This window comes from Myxine glutinosa, chromosome 12, assembly GCF_964187855.1.
Source record: "Myxine glutinosa chromosome 12, kmMyxGlut1.1, whole genome shotgun sequence".
Taxonomy (NCBI): Eukaryota; Metazoa; Chordata; class Myxini; order Myxiniformes; family Myxinidae; genus Myxine; species Myxine glutinosa.
In genome coordinates, this window is record NC_136272.1 from 31,039,227 (window position 1) to 31,053,955 (window position 14,729).

The 14,729-nt window shown below is 43.6% G+C and overlaps 1 protein-coding gene across 1 annotated transcript in view; it reads right to left on the bottom strand.

Annotated features, from left to right (window-relative positions):
• Nucleotides 1–14,729, bottom strand: part of LOC137438002 (protein FAM117B) — a 162,015-nt gene that overhangs the window by 70,539 nt on the left and 76,747 nt on the right. Inside the window, exon 3 of the mRNA XM_068132842.2 lies at nucleotides 2,656–2,748. Within this exon, the coding sequence (XP_067988943.1) occupies nucleotides 2,656–2,748 (93 nt within the window). The remainder of the gene's footprint in view (nucleotides 1–2,655; nucleotides 2,749–14,729) is intronic.

Here is a 14,729-nt window from a genome sequence, read left to right on the forward strand (position 1 = left end):
TTCTTTTTTTTACAGCTTCTCTGCCAGTCTAGCTGTCTAGCTCCATCTGCTCTCGGTCCTTCGGGATGCACGTGTTCTTGCAGTAAAAACCCTCTTGGTTCAACTCCCAAAATCCGGGCTTCCCACCCACCTCCACTCTTTTGTTCTTCTTTTCTCCCAATTGTGGAACTTCCTTGCAGAGATGGTTCAATTGCACTCATCCCCCCCATACCTCTGCACTACCCCATTCACCACCATTCCCCCCCCCCCCCCCCCCCCCAAGACCCCAAAACTCCCCTCTCCCCCATCCACTCGACAAGCACAGCCCTGACAAGCAACATTAAGAGCTTTTACTCCACTATTTTATATGCCATATGTGGCAGTATGTACCGTACAGAAAGTTTACAAGTGTACAGTTGGCAGCTGCTACCACTTTAACTATAGAAATATTGCCTCATTTAATCACATTTGCTTTGGTTTTCTATTCGTCTTCGGCTGAAACAGACTTAAACAAACACAGCTGTATTTGTAAATTTCACACAAGCAGATGGAATTTCAAATTTGTAGTTACCTAAATTTTTAAAAGGTCAATGGGCTGTTCTTTAGAAGAAAAAGAAAAGCCCAACAAACTATTTATGATTCATTATCAAGAGGCTGATTCGAGTGGCTCCAGCAATGGATATCTGCCAAACAACGGCTTTCACGTTAAAGCAAACAAGAGTAGTTCAACAGTGGGAAGAGGTGCAGGTGACATTTTCTGCATTAGCCCCTCGTCAGATCAAAAGGACCCGTCAGTGCAAGAACAAAATAAATCAATAAATCAATAAATTAATAGCTCTTTTGCTCTGATGAACGGGTGGGTAATGGTCAAATAGTCAGCCCCGCTGCTTTCAGTTGATAACATTCATCGTTCACTTTGTCGGCAAATGTAGATCGTCACGACTCCCGAGTGTCCATAAAGTCGAGCATTTCATTTTTGCCTGCTTAGCTCTACAAAGTCAAAGTGTGACGAACTTGTTTGATTGTACTTTTCTTGCGTCTGTCATCTTCTTCACAATTGCTGGACTAGAGGAGAGTGGGACAGCACCACAAAGTTTTACAGTGAAATCAATTTATTTTTCTTTCATCTACATGTACTTGTAACTAATCATTGGAAATAAGGGACATTCCACATTTCTTGTGGCATTTTGTTTGGTGTTCCCATCTGAGCACATTGCTCACAAAAGTGGGATCCTGGGTTCAAATCCCAAACACTGACAATTTGTTCTTCTCACGAGATTGTAATTCATGTTCAACTACAACAATCTCTCCTAACGTCCTTATCCTGCACGTGATACACCAGCTCCTGCATGAGCCTTGGACCGTGGAAAATAAATAAATAAAATTGACAAACTTTAAAAGTGGAAAAACAATTCATCAACTTGAATAAGATGCCGACTATTTGCTTTCTTCATCGTCAGGCTAATAGCATTAAAAGTCAGAAACAATTTTATTTATTTATTTTTCACGGCAGGTTGGTGGTCTTTCTGTCTTCTACCGACTCCTCTCCGGCCTTGCTCCCCCAGCTCTCTCTGTGCTCTGTCCCCCAAATATTCCTACAGGTCGCACAAGATCTGCCAGCAAGCCTCTGATGGTTAAACTGCCAAAATCTAGGCTCTCTGCTCACCTTCACTCCTTCATTCCTCTTTTCTCCCGCCTCTGGAACAAACTCCCTCACTCCCTTCAATCCCACTCCTCCCTCCAGGTCTTTAAAAGAGCTGTTCACCACCATCTCTTATCTACCCCCATCCAAAACCTTTAGTCCGTGGGCTGAGTAGGGTTTACATGCACCCCCTCCCCCCCCCCACAACTTCACTTCCCGGGTATGTCCATGTACCCCCCACCCTAGGGGTTAGGAAAAACCATGTTAACAGAAAAAAAACATTCTCTCATAGTTTGACCTCTGGTGACCTCATTAGTGACCTCATTTGCATATAACACATCATTGTAAAGAGTGTCCCAGGACAAACATTTTGAGGGGTCATATGCAACCATAGGATGACGAGGTAAAAAGTTATGGCCATTTGAATTTCGCCTACCCCTAATTTCCGGAAATCACTGACACAGGGGGGGTAACATCAAAATATGCGTGGGAGGAACCTTGGGAATGAGTTTTTTTTCTGTTAACATGGTTTTTCCTAACCCCTAGGGTGGGGGGTACATGGACATACCCGGGAAGTTAAGTTGTGGGGGGGGGGGGGGGGGGGTGCATGTAAACCCTACTCAGCCCACGGACTACTTGATCTTTTCTACCCCCGCTAATTCACACCAGATACACTTTTTTGAAATTCCAACTTCTTTCCTGGAAGTCCTTGCAATGTCCATATGTTTTATACCTCTCCCACCTCCCCCCATGCCCTCTCCCTCCCACAGTTCTCTCGATGTCCCTGCTCTCAAATGTTGTGTTTGTGTCCTTCGCCCTCTCTCCCCATCTTGTCTACCGCTCCCCTTATTTTGTGTTTTATGTGTCGGTTTGACTTTTTGTGCGATTAATGTTAGCTCTTTCACGAGCCTCGATCTTGTATACCAAAAAAAACAAAAAACCAGTACACTACACATCCCGTACAAACTTCTCTGTGATCATGACACTACCCTTTTTAATTGGTGGTCAACGGTGATATCCCATGGGTGTCTCACCTCCCTCCGTTGCTCTGAGCTGCTCCAAGCATCAATTCGCCACGTGGTTCCCTTTTCCCTCTCACCGACCTCCTCAGACCACGTGCTTGGTGTCTGCAATTACAGAGAAACCCAAATCAACCACATCACAGTGAAAGTGGGCTGCTGTTTCCCCCAACAGTTGGAGCATACGCGAGCAGGAAACAGTTAATAGAGTGCAGAACATGAATCCACAAGAAAGCAAATCAGAGAGTGAAGCCAAAAGAGGGTAAAATATTGGAAAGAAAAATAAATAAAGAGGGGAACGAGAACGGCACTCAGGAGAGCACAAACCTCCGCCAGGCTGAACAGGTTATGTTTTCTATCCCACTGATAGGCCCGATCTGGATTCGGACCTGAACCAAAATCGAATCAATTCGTCCTTGCCACACACCCAACCTGTCCACCAAATTTCGTCCGAACCTGTCCATATCTTTGAGATATCCTGCTCACAGACAGACAGATGTGTAAATGACCACAGTCCACCTTCAGTCAAAATCATCAGGGAAGCAGGTTTTCTCTCACTAGAAGCGGGTTGATGACATTGAACTGTTACAAAATCACGTCACATCAACATTCATTTGTTTACTCCTGCAAGGCCTGTGATCGTCAGCAGGCACCATCTTGTCCTAATTTTACTAACATTCATTTTAATGCACCTGCATTCGATTTCACGATGGTTTGCTGTCCATGAGCAACCAAACTCACCAAAGAAGGGCGGCACACGTGAGGACAAACAACAGCATGAGAGAATACACGAGGTGATAAAACAATGGCGCCAGCAGAGATGTGCTCCAGGTGAGGTGGAGGCAGGCAGGCCTCAGCCGATACTCCCATCTCATCCTAACCTCATAGTACATGGCGCATCATCCACCACCTTTAAATCTTCATAATTACGGCCACGTCCCTCAAAGGCCATTGCTGTGGCTGGAGCCGACATGAAAGTGGCAGGCCGAGACTGCCCGAAGCCAACATCCATTTGAACAAAACCGTCATGCTTCACAGCAATGATGTGGCCGAGTGGTTCTGAACGTCATAATGCCAGAAGGGACCTGGGATATATTTCAGAGTCAACCAAGTGCCTTCACGTCATAAAAATAAAACCGATGTGATCTCACATTGGAAGCTCGGCGATTTTGGCGCCTCATTGGGGCATGCCAGTTAAACCTGGGATGATCCTTTGCAAGGAAAGGTGCTCAACATCCCCTACTCCACCATTTCATGCAATTTTGAATTATGTAAGTGGTGCCAGCATAAAGGCCAACATATTATGGAAAATAATGTGGGGTCTTTGATCTCTCCAGATGAAAAGAAATAAATTGCACAACAAGCTAACAAGCTTAACCTCCTCTCCAAAAGAAACATAATCCAGCATGCTCCGTAATGCGGCACCTCCTGTGAGCATCGAATCGGATAATTCTGCGACGAATCAGTCGGGGCGAAATTGACAATATGCGACTCGTATTCAACCAATTTAACTCTCGCACTGGCCCCGTGATCGATCATAATCATGATTGGTGCAAATAGACCATTTGTAAAAGGGAATTGAAGGAATGGCGAAGAATGATGAAAGGTCAAAATGAGCAGTCATTGCAGAATAATGAAGTCAAAAGTTGAGTTTTACTCCGATATTACCAAAGGAAAAGGTTCACACAAGTATTACAAACCTATTGTAGGTGCACACTATTAAAAAAAAAAAAAAACATAAAAGACAAGACAATATTTTTTAAAAACCTACATATATATATTGCTACGGTTTTGAGAATTGCACATATTGATCATTAAAGGTTAAAGGGTTGCCCCCCGCCCCACAGTTAGTCCACGAGCAACACGTAGGCCACCTGTAGTACTAGTTATGTCATAGTATGTGTAAGTATAGGCCATTTCCCCTAGTAACATCTGCGTTGTGTAAAGACATGAGTTCAGGTCCCGGTCATTTTGTGTTCACACTCCGATTCCACCTCTATGGGCATAATTGATCCCGCGCCCCATTTGGCTGACCGACTCATTTGTTACGCTTTGGCTGCCCGCAGCATTTGTTACGCTTTGGCTGCCTGCAGCATTTGCTGCCCTTTGCTCGCTCACTAGTCGAGTAACACGAGGTAGACCTGAGAAGGAGGAGGAGCGCGAGGTCGGGGTGGGGGCGGCGTCAAGGCGGAGCGTCAGAGACGTTGACGGTAAGAGCCACCAGCCAACCAGGGCTCTAACGGCATGTCATGAGGGGGCGTGGAGAGGCGCGTCTGGTGAGTTCTAGAAGGTTCGCAGGGCGTGCCGATATAAGTGACTGCACAAAGCCCTTGAACAGGACTGGTTGAGAGCAAAGGACTCGCAGAGGAGAGACAGGACTTGGTTAGGACTCGCGTGCACACGGCTTGGTGAAAGGACTTGTGTGAAGAGAACTTCGTGCGATAAGCATTTGGAGGCATTGAACTGTAACTCGCACAGTATAACGTACGCGCCAGAGGAGAGGAAGAAGAGGCGTTGAGTACACGGCTGCAGCCAGACGCGCCGGTGGCGATAGTGCCTACGTCAGCCACGCGAGTAAACGCGGTAATACCTGCCAGTGATTAAACGCCGAAGTCCGCTCCCTACCAAATCGCCCCGTATTAACCCTTGTGTGCCAAACGGCACACGGAGAGCTCCAGCCTTCTCTACTTACCATCTGCACGGGACGAACCGGAGACCGGAGGGAGCTGCACGAGAGCCATCCTTGGACGTGGACCATCATCCTGCAGCTGCAAGCCCCGTGTGAGTGTGTGCGTGACGGGCCCGTTTGTCCTGGGTAGTAAGTTAAGACTGTTTTTAAGGCTGCACTGTGTCCCCTTTTTCTCTGAACCATTGTGAATAGTGTAAATAAATTTGTTCTTCCTTTTTCCAATTTGACCGCTTTTGTAATTTATCCATTGACGAAGCGTGGCACGAATAAGATCGCTAGAACCGGGGTCACCATCTAAATGGCACGGATCGCGTGTACGCACCACTCGGCGTCTCAACACGCGTGATTCGTGCGGGGCTTATTTCCTCGTTTCAGGGCAGCGCGAGTAATTAGGCAATAGCGAATTCTTGGTCCTAATACCCGATTTCGCGCTGTCCGGGAAGGACGTCATAGGTTCCGGGTCCCGCCAGGCCAGTCAAAGACAAGGGGACTAATCCCCCTTTGGTAAGGGGAGAAGGCCGGCGACGAGATCCGCAACAATATAAATATATAGGTTTTTTTTAAATACAGTATATATATATATATATATATATATATATATATATATATATATATATATATATATATATATATATATATATAAGAAAGTTTTTGTTTGTGACTTGCAAAATCGAAGATTTTTCAAGTATATTGGTCAGTTGCGTTTGTGGTTCTATCTGTCTGTCTGTTTGTTTGTCTGTTTGTTTGTTTGTTTGTCACGGGCCTACAGGTCACAATTCTAAACCGATAGTCATGAAACTTCACCAAGTTGTATAGGTCGTCCCAAATGAGAAGCCTATTATTTTTAGGGTCAATAGTTCAACATAGGCCAAAGGTCACCAATATTGCCAAATTTCTAAAATCCTCAATTTTTATCCAATTGACTTCAAATTTGAAGACTACTTGCATATCTGGTCACTGAATTCAACCACCAAGTATATTTGAGGTCAACATAGGCCAAAAGGTCAACATAGGCCAAGTTTTTAAAATCCTCAATTTTCATCCGATTGACTTGAAAATTGAACAGCATTTGCCCATTGTCACTAAATAGGGAAACTAACTATTTGAGGTCAAAAGGTCAAAGGTCATATCAAGGTCAACCTTACAAAATCATTTTTCATCTGAAAAATCGTCACTTTTCTTCCTGTTGACCCGAGCTTTGATCAAGATTGTCAATTTTAATCTTGATGAAATGGACAATTTGCTGTATCAATGGAATTTTTTTTCTTGGGGTTGGGGAGCAGATTTTGCAAGTATCGTGCTCCGCATGATGTCTTGTTTGTTTGTTTGCAAGACAAACTTGCTAATCAGCAATTTGCAAAGGGCAGCAATCTTGCTAATCTCCTGAACGGTGAAAGATAGGAGGAAACGTCTGAAACAAAAAAATGTCGGGACAGGCCCCAGGAAGGTTATAGGCTAGGTGGCGAGGCCAGGTCGAGGCCGCTTCGGCCAGGCTGGGCCCATTTCGCAATTAAAAGCTGAGCTGAATTATCATAGTCAATCTTCTACGGCCGCAGGTAAAAGCTGAATTATAGTAGTAAATTCATTCAAAAAGAACCCGGGCAATGCCGGGTGCTTTCGGCTAGTATATATATATACATATAAATATACATATAAATACATATAAATATACATATATACATATATAAATAAATATATATATATAAATAAATAAATATATATATATATATATATATATATGTATATATATATAAATATATATATATATATATATATAAATATATATAAATATTTAAATATATATATATATATATAAATATATATAAATATTTAAATATATATATATATATAAATAAATATATATATATATATATATAAATAAATATAAATATAAATATATAAATATATATATATATATATAAATATATAAATATAAATAAATACAAATAAATAAATATATAAATATATATATATATATATATATATATATATATAAATATATAAATATATATACACAGACTTGGCATTTAATATGGAATATTATTTTTTTCTTGACGGGTTTACTTTCTGAACTCAGTATATCAATCTGGTGAGTTTCTTTTACCCTTCAGTGATGTCTGTTGAAAGAACCATGTCACTGATTGTCTTTCGCAGCAAGAAGTCAATCACAGGATTATATCACAGGTGGCGTGACAAAATGTAAGGACAGGTACATTTGACGATTGGCTTCACAATCGGGGATATAAGGGTTGTTGCGTTCTGTATTAGTGGAAAACAACTGCTGCACGTCTACAAAGGTTATTGCCGCTTCCTCTGGAGATGGTCCGTCAACTTGACAATGCTGTTTGTCATGGAGTGGTTGCTTTACGAAATTCTGGCATGAAACAGCATGCTATTGCTCGGCAGTATGGCATCACTCAAGGTCAGGTGTCAAAGATCCTGAAACGAAATGCTCAGAGGGGTGTCCCTACTCCAATACCGAGGCCAGGACGTCCACGCAGAACCACAAGGAGAGATGATCACCAGCTGCACCGGTTAGTCTGCAATGGCCGTACCAAGTCAGCTAATCGGCTTCGGGCTGAGTGGCAGCAACTGACAAATGTGCCTGTATCCAGAAGGCTAGTCAACCAACGACTGGTTCAAGCAGGCTATCGTGCCAGGCGTCCCCTGAGAAAGCCACGCCTGACCAGACAACACAGCCAGCGCCGATTGCAGTGGGCCAGAGAGCACCGTCAATGGCAGCCAGGACACTGGAATCAAGTGACCTTCAGTGACGAGTCTAGATTTCTGGTCTATCGTCAAGATGGCCGCATCCGAGGGCGCAGACAAGTGCATGAAGCCCACAACGAAGATTGTATAGTGCCAAGAGTCCAAGCTGGAGGTGGTGGGGTGACCGTTTGGGCTGCTTTTCATGCAGAGTGCAAAACGGACCTGGTTGTTCTGAATGGAAACCTGAACCAGTTCAAGTACAGGGCCATTCTGGAAGAAACATTGCTTCCATTTGCTCGTGCAGCCTTTCGAGGAAACTTTGTCTTCCAAGATGACAATGCACGGCCTCATCGTGCTCGCATGATCCAACACTTTCTTGCTGACCGTGGTGTAGAGCATATGGAGTGGCCTGCCATGTCCCCGGATATGAATCCGATGGAGAACTTGTGGGCAGAATTAACGCGTCAAATCGACAACTTGGACCAGCAGCCGACCTCTGTGCATGAATTGCAGCAGGCTATTGTCACTGCATGGCAAGCGATTCCTGTCCAAACCTTGGTAAATCTCGTGAACAGCATGCCTCGACGTGTACGTGCTCTCCTGAATGCTCGTGGGGGTTACACGAAGTACTGAACTGTAATTTTACTGTCCGTAATCCTAGTCATAATTTAGCTTTTGTTTTTGTTGAAAATTTTTTTGGCTATTGTGTAAAATAGAGATAATTCTGGAAAACGTACAGAAGTTTAACACAGTACTGTCCGTGAATTGAGTTCGATATCAGTTTACATCACTTTCAAGGATCAATTTATTTGCTTCGAAATGTGAAATGTGGTTTTTGTTTCTTTTAAAGGTCACATTAACAAAATCTAGAATAATTTCAACATAATTCCAATGAACTTTTGGTTCTAAGTCATCTTGAAAAGTAAGTTCACCCCCACAAAAAAAAAATTCCATATTAAATGGCAAGTTTATATATATATATATATATATATACTGTATATATATAATTATATATATATATATATACAGACAAAATGAAGATGAAGAATACATAGAACTAGGATAAAAGGTAAGAAGCATAAAGAACTAACAAAAAAAAAAAAAACAAATACAAAGATGGGAACAAAGAAATAAATAAATAAATAAAATTATAAAGCAGAGAAAGCAAAAGTTCAAACATCAAACAAGTTTCATATTACATGATTTTGGAAGCACTGCTAATATGTTGCACCAGTGCACACCATATGAAACATCTATCGATCTGCGGCTGCACCATCCGCATATAATAATACAAGGCCAATGGAGGCTCTCCTGGCTTCTCATGCGCAAATGGTCTGCCTATCATACACATAAAGGTGCCTGCATCGAGGCTGTCGCCGCACGAACCATGACCACTTTAAAAACTTACAATGGGCATTCATTATCAAGCCATGAAGGTGTTGCATCCCACAAACATGTGGCATTTTTAACATCCAGCCAACATTGAAGCTTTTTTAAATTTTGGAATGCTAAAGAACACCAAATGACAAAGAAAGATGAAAAAAAGCTGGAGGGGAGCGCTCACATTCCAGTAAGGCTATCTGCGACATGGAACGTCGAGGCCATGGACAATCGGACTCCAACAAGTCATTGTGCCCTAGTTTCTCGCCTTAATGTCACACAAGGCCACGGCATGGTCCGCTTCGTCTCCCTCTGCACACCCTTTCCTCTTCTCTAGGCCAAGATAAAGCTCCGAGCGTCAAATGACTTCCCAGAGAAGGAGAAACAGGATGATGGGGGCAATGGAAGGTCTCGCAGGCTGGCGCCAGAGCCGTGAAAGGCAGAAAAGTGTTCCTACTGCGAGGCATAGGCCCAAGAATAAAATGTGGCCTCACAGGACCACCCAGTCCCCGCCAGGCGGGTCCTAATCCATTCACTTGCCCGTCAGTCGGTGCATAAAAGCCTTGCCACCGATGGGGAGCTCTGGCTGCTTGGGGGAGGGGTTGCGAGACCCTTAGCACCACCCAGTAAGGCCCCCTTCTCAAACACAGCCCTCGGAGGCTATGAGAGTGAGCTTTGTGTCCAGAGAAACTGAGAGCCAAAAGGAACACAAGTTGGTCTCGCTCTCTCAGCTGCCTGGCCTTTAGTGGAATGGGGCTGAGGAGGCTATTTATCTTTTGCTCATATAAGCGAGAAAAATCAGGCCATTCTTGCAGTACATTTGTTGTTGGTTGAACAGCAACAACCATGGGAACAACAAGGTTGAGGCAGTTAAAGTGACATCACAATGGGAAGCCAGCATTCTGATCAGCGAATCACCAACAAAATGTAAGGCAACGAAAGGACGAGAAATTCCATCAATGCTTTGCAATGTCAAGGTAATAAATTATAACAAAAGAATATTGGCACTCAGCTTCCATTACATTTCACAAGGCCTCTGGGAAAGGGAGGGTTTACAGCTTCACCCAATGACGAGATTTGCACTTCTGTGCAGAGCCTCGATGATCTCCACCCTCGGCTGATGCCTGCCCATGAGCTGGCAAAGATGTTGCCTGTTGTCTGGCCAGGCCATGGGTGTGAACAACCCCAAAGACCTGCAGGACATGACCAAATGAGAAGTTTTATCCCTCAAAACAAAATAATCCCAAACAAAAACATTTCTGTGGTTCTGAGGGGGCTATGTATCCATCGATGTTAGGAAGAGTCTGAGGAATCATAGTTTGGAACCCTTTGAGAGGTTTTGCAAGTTACAACACTAGCAATTAATGAAGTGAGGGTAATGGGCAAAAGAGAAGGGGGAAGAGTGGGGTGGGGATGGGATGGGGGTGAAAAGTGGATCTTTTTTTGTCTCTATGGACCTAAAGTCATCACCTTGTGCAGTCAATTTGACTAAGCATTTGTAGGTGCTCTTTGGAGATTCCAATGCTTGCACACTAGACAGCCTTTCAAATGAAACGGCATGAGATTGTGAAGATGGAGAAATCCACATTAAGTAATTAAGATGTCTGCACCTGTGGACTGACGATAAAGTGTAGGCCATACCAAGTGGGGCATGCACATTTTCCCCTCGCTGAAGGTCATTGGCGAGTCGGATTGTTGTGTTAAATTTTTTTTTTTTTTCTTGGAGTCGCCATTTGCAAATACCAATAATGACTTGGTACTTTCTTACTAGCTCAGTTTCCACATGTTCAGAACCCAAATCCTAATTCTAATTATATGGCCTTTCGTTCAGGCAAATTGAAACCGACAAATTCCAGAATGTTAGTTGAGTGTCTCCAATCATTGCTCTCCTGTAACCACAGAGTCCAACTGCAGTCCAACTACACACATTATATCACACTAAACTACAAATGCCTATCCCCAATGGTGAAGAATCACTTTTTTAAATTCTAGTATCCAGATCTGAATCCGGATCTTCACAAAAATCTAATCATTTCGACCTTGTAAAATACGCTACATCCCTGCCAAATTTGGCCAAAGACGTCTGAATCCGTCCACAACTATTTGAGATATCCTGCTATGTATCGTTTTGGCCCTATCTCCAAATGGTGAAGAATCACTTGAAAATTCAATAATTCCTGTAGCCGAATCCATATTCAGATCTTCACAAAATAATCAAATCAAATCGTCTTGTCAGACACCCACCCGGTCCACCAGGTTTCGTCCAAATCCGTCCACAACTTTTTGAGATATCCTGCTATGTATCGTTTTGGCCCGATCTCCAAATGGTGAAGAATCACTTGAAAATTCAATAATTCCTGCAGCCGAATCCATATTCAGATCTTCACCAAAATCAAATCAAATCGTCCTCGTCAGACATCCACCAGGTTTCGTCCAAATCCGTCCACAACTTTTTGATATATCCTGCTATGTATCGTTTTGGGCCTATCTCCCAATGATGAAGAATCACTTACAAAATTCTAGAATCCGGATCTCCACCAAAATCTAATCACTTCGTCCTTGCTACATACACAACCTACTTCTGCCAAATTTTGTCCGAATCCGTCCACAACCTTTTGAGATATCTTGTTCACAAATGGTCAAACGGACAGACAAACAAACAGACAGGGGTGAAAACATAACCTCCATCCACCTTTGGTGGCGAAGGTAAAAAGGGGGGGGGGGGGGGGGGGAAAGGAAAAAAAAAGAAGAGAAAAACTCAAACATTTTATGTGAAACAGACTTCATTTTTAACCATGGGCGAACAAAATGCAAACAAGATGCCGATAAAAACAGCGAAAGAAGATTAAAAGCCCACTTACAAACAAGTTGTGGTGATGTTGCTCGATGACATCTGATAGCTTTAACCTCAGCGTGATCTTCACGACATGACAATCTTGTACTTTACAAGACACCGTGCCGGCATCACTCATTCACTCCAAAATGGAGGACTCTTAAAAACAATTCCTCAAGAAATAATAATAAAACGTGCACCATGACTTTCCACACCCTGAGCAAACCGTCGGACATGTCACCAAGCCAAATTACCAGTGCCAGAAGAGGCTGCCAGGGCCGCTCAACCTCAGCTGAGTCAACTTCACAGAAGAGAGGGGAGGGCAGCGTTTAGGACTTTGGCAAAACGAAAAGAAAATGGCTGCAAAAGGTACCTCGAAGCCCAAGCACACAACAAAAGTGTGCACATCTCTGCATCACCGACACGGATGATAAAATGGACGACACAAATGGCGATGAAGCTTCATTTCTGCGAGCGTTGACTCTGAAGTCAGTCGAGTTTCTTTGGCAGTTTATGCCAAAGCCGACTTTATTATGGCACATAAAAATAGCTTTACGTTGGTGGTGCAGGGACTTTCCCTGCCGAGTGCAACCATCAGGCTGGAATGTAGAAACAGGGTGGCATGGCTCGGCTTTGTTGCCTTTAACATGGCCGGCCCAATCAGTATACCTTATTACATCAGGAAAGTGTATTGAACGTCAAACTTCCATCAAACAAACTTCCATCAAACAAACTTCTAGTTTAACAATGTTTTTTCTTTGCACCAATGGATCAACAAGAAAACATGTCCAAAGGCCGAGCTTCCATTTGTCCATGGATCGAAGGCTCACTGTGGAGCTTGGACACAAATCACATGCCACATGAGGATAGCAAAATGTACATGCGTGCACACACACACACACACACACACACACACACACACACACACACACACACACACACACACACACACACACACACACACACACACACACACACACACACACACACACACACACACACACACACACACACACACACCTTGTGTTTTTTTTAATGCCATGAACAAACGTTGGTACATCATGGGTGATGAAGGTTGTGGTCAAGTTTCATCGAAATAGTGGATGCATTTCAGAGGAAAAAGCCAATTCCTATTTTGGGGAAATCAAACCTGGATCCACTTTGACCCCCCAGTAAACCTCCTTCGACCTCATTTTTTTTAATGCCATGAACAAACAAACGTTGGGACATCATGGATGATGAAGGTTGTGGTCAAGTTTCATCGAAATCGTGTGCAGCTTAAAGGGAAAAAGCAAATTCATATTTTGGAGAGTCAAACATGGATCCACTTTGTACCCCGGTAAACCTCCTTAGACCCCGATTTTTTTTAATGGCGTGAACAAACTTGAGTTGCAACATACCATCTATCACTTGTGCCAAGATTGGTCACAATCCCATCAGCAGTTTCGGAGAAGTTGCAAGTGATTACAGACTGACGGACGGACGATACGCCATCCCATAAACTCCCCAGACCTACGTTCCAGGTGAGCTAGAAATAGCTAGGATTTAAGGGTCAACAAACATGTGGAAAACCTCTTGTAATCCCCCAGGCGGAGAGGGCTGGGTGTAGTTTAGGACAGAGGTGGGGGGGTGTGTGAGTTGTGATCTTCTTTTGATGGGGGCAGAGCTGTGGACGTCTCAGATGGTGGAGAGGGTCCGGAGAGAAGGGGCAGGAGCTAGAGTGTCGCAGGGTTGGGGGCGCTGAAGCATCGTGCTGGTCTGAGGAGAACTGGCAGTGTGCCAGGGGAATGTTTTTTTTAATTATTATTTTATTTTTTTGTATACAGAATCGAGGCTCGTGAAAGAGCTAACATTTATCCCCCCCCCCCAAAAAAAATCAAACAGACAAACAAAATATATAAAAAGAGGGAGTGGTAGACAAGATGGGGAGAGAAGGGGAAGCACACAAACACAACATTTGAGAGCAAGGACATCGGGAGATGTGTGGGAGGGAGAGGGCTTGGGGGGGAGGCGGGAGAGGTATAAAACACAAGGACACCAAGGACTTCCAGGAAAGAAGTTGGTATTTCAAAAAAGTGGATCTGGGGTGAAATTAGCGGGAGTAGAAAAGATCAAGGTTTTGGATGGGGGAAGATGGTGGTGAACAGATGTTTTAAAGACCTGGCTCTGACATGCCCAGCTCCTATGCCTAGCCATGCCACCTGCTCTGGCATGACATGTCTAGCTCTGACAGTAAAAGTCACGCTCCAAGTCAAAGGAGAGAGAACTTTTGGAGGTAGCTTCAAGCCAAGGAGAATTGCTTTTGCGTTGAGGAGAAACGTGTTCCTTGTCCTGTCGCATTGCCTGCTTCTTAAGTCTCCCTGCTCAGCACCAACTCCTCTTTCGACATCCCCACCACATTGTAGTTCCTTCTCCGTCTGTGATAGAATCTGGACTGAGGCGACTTAGATTTACTTAGATTTACTTAACCTCATTGTA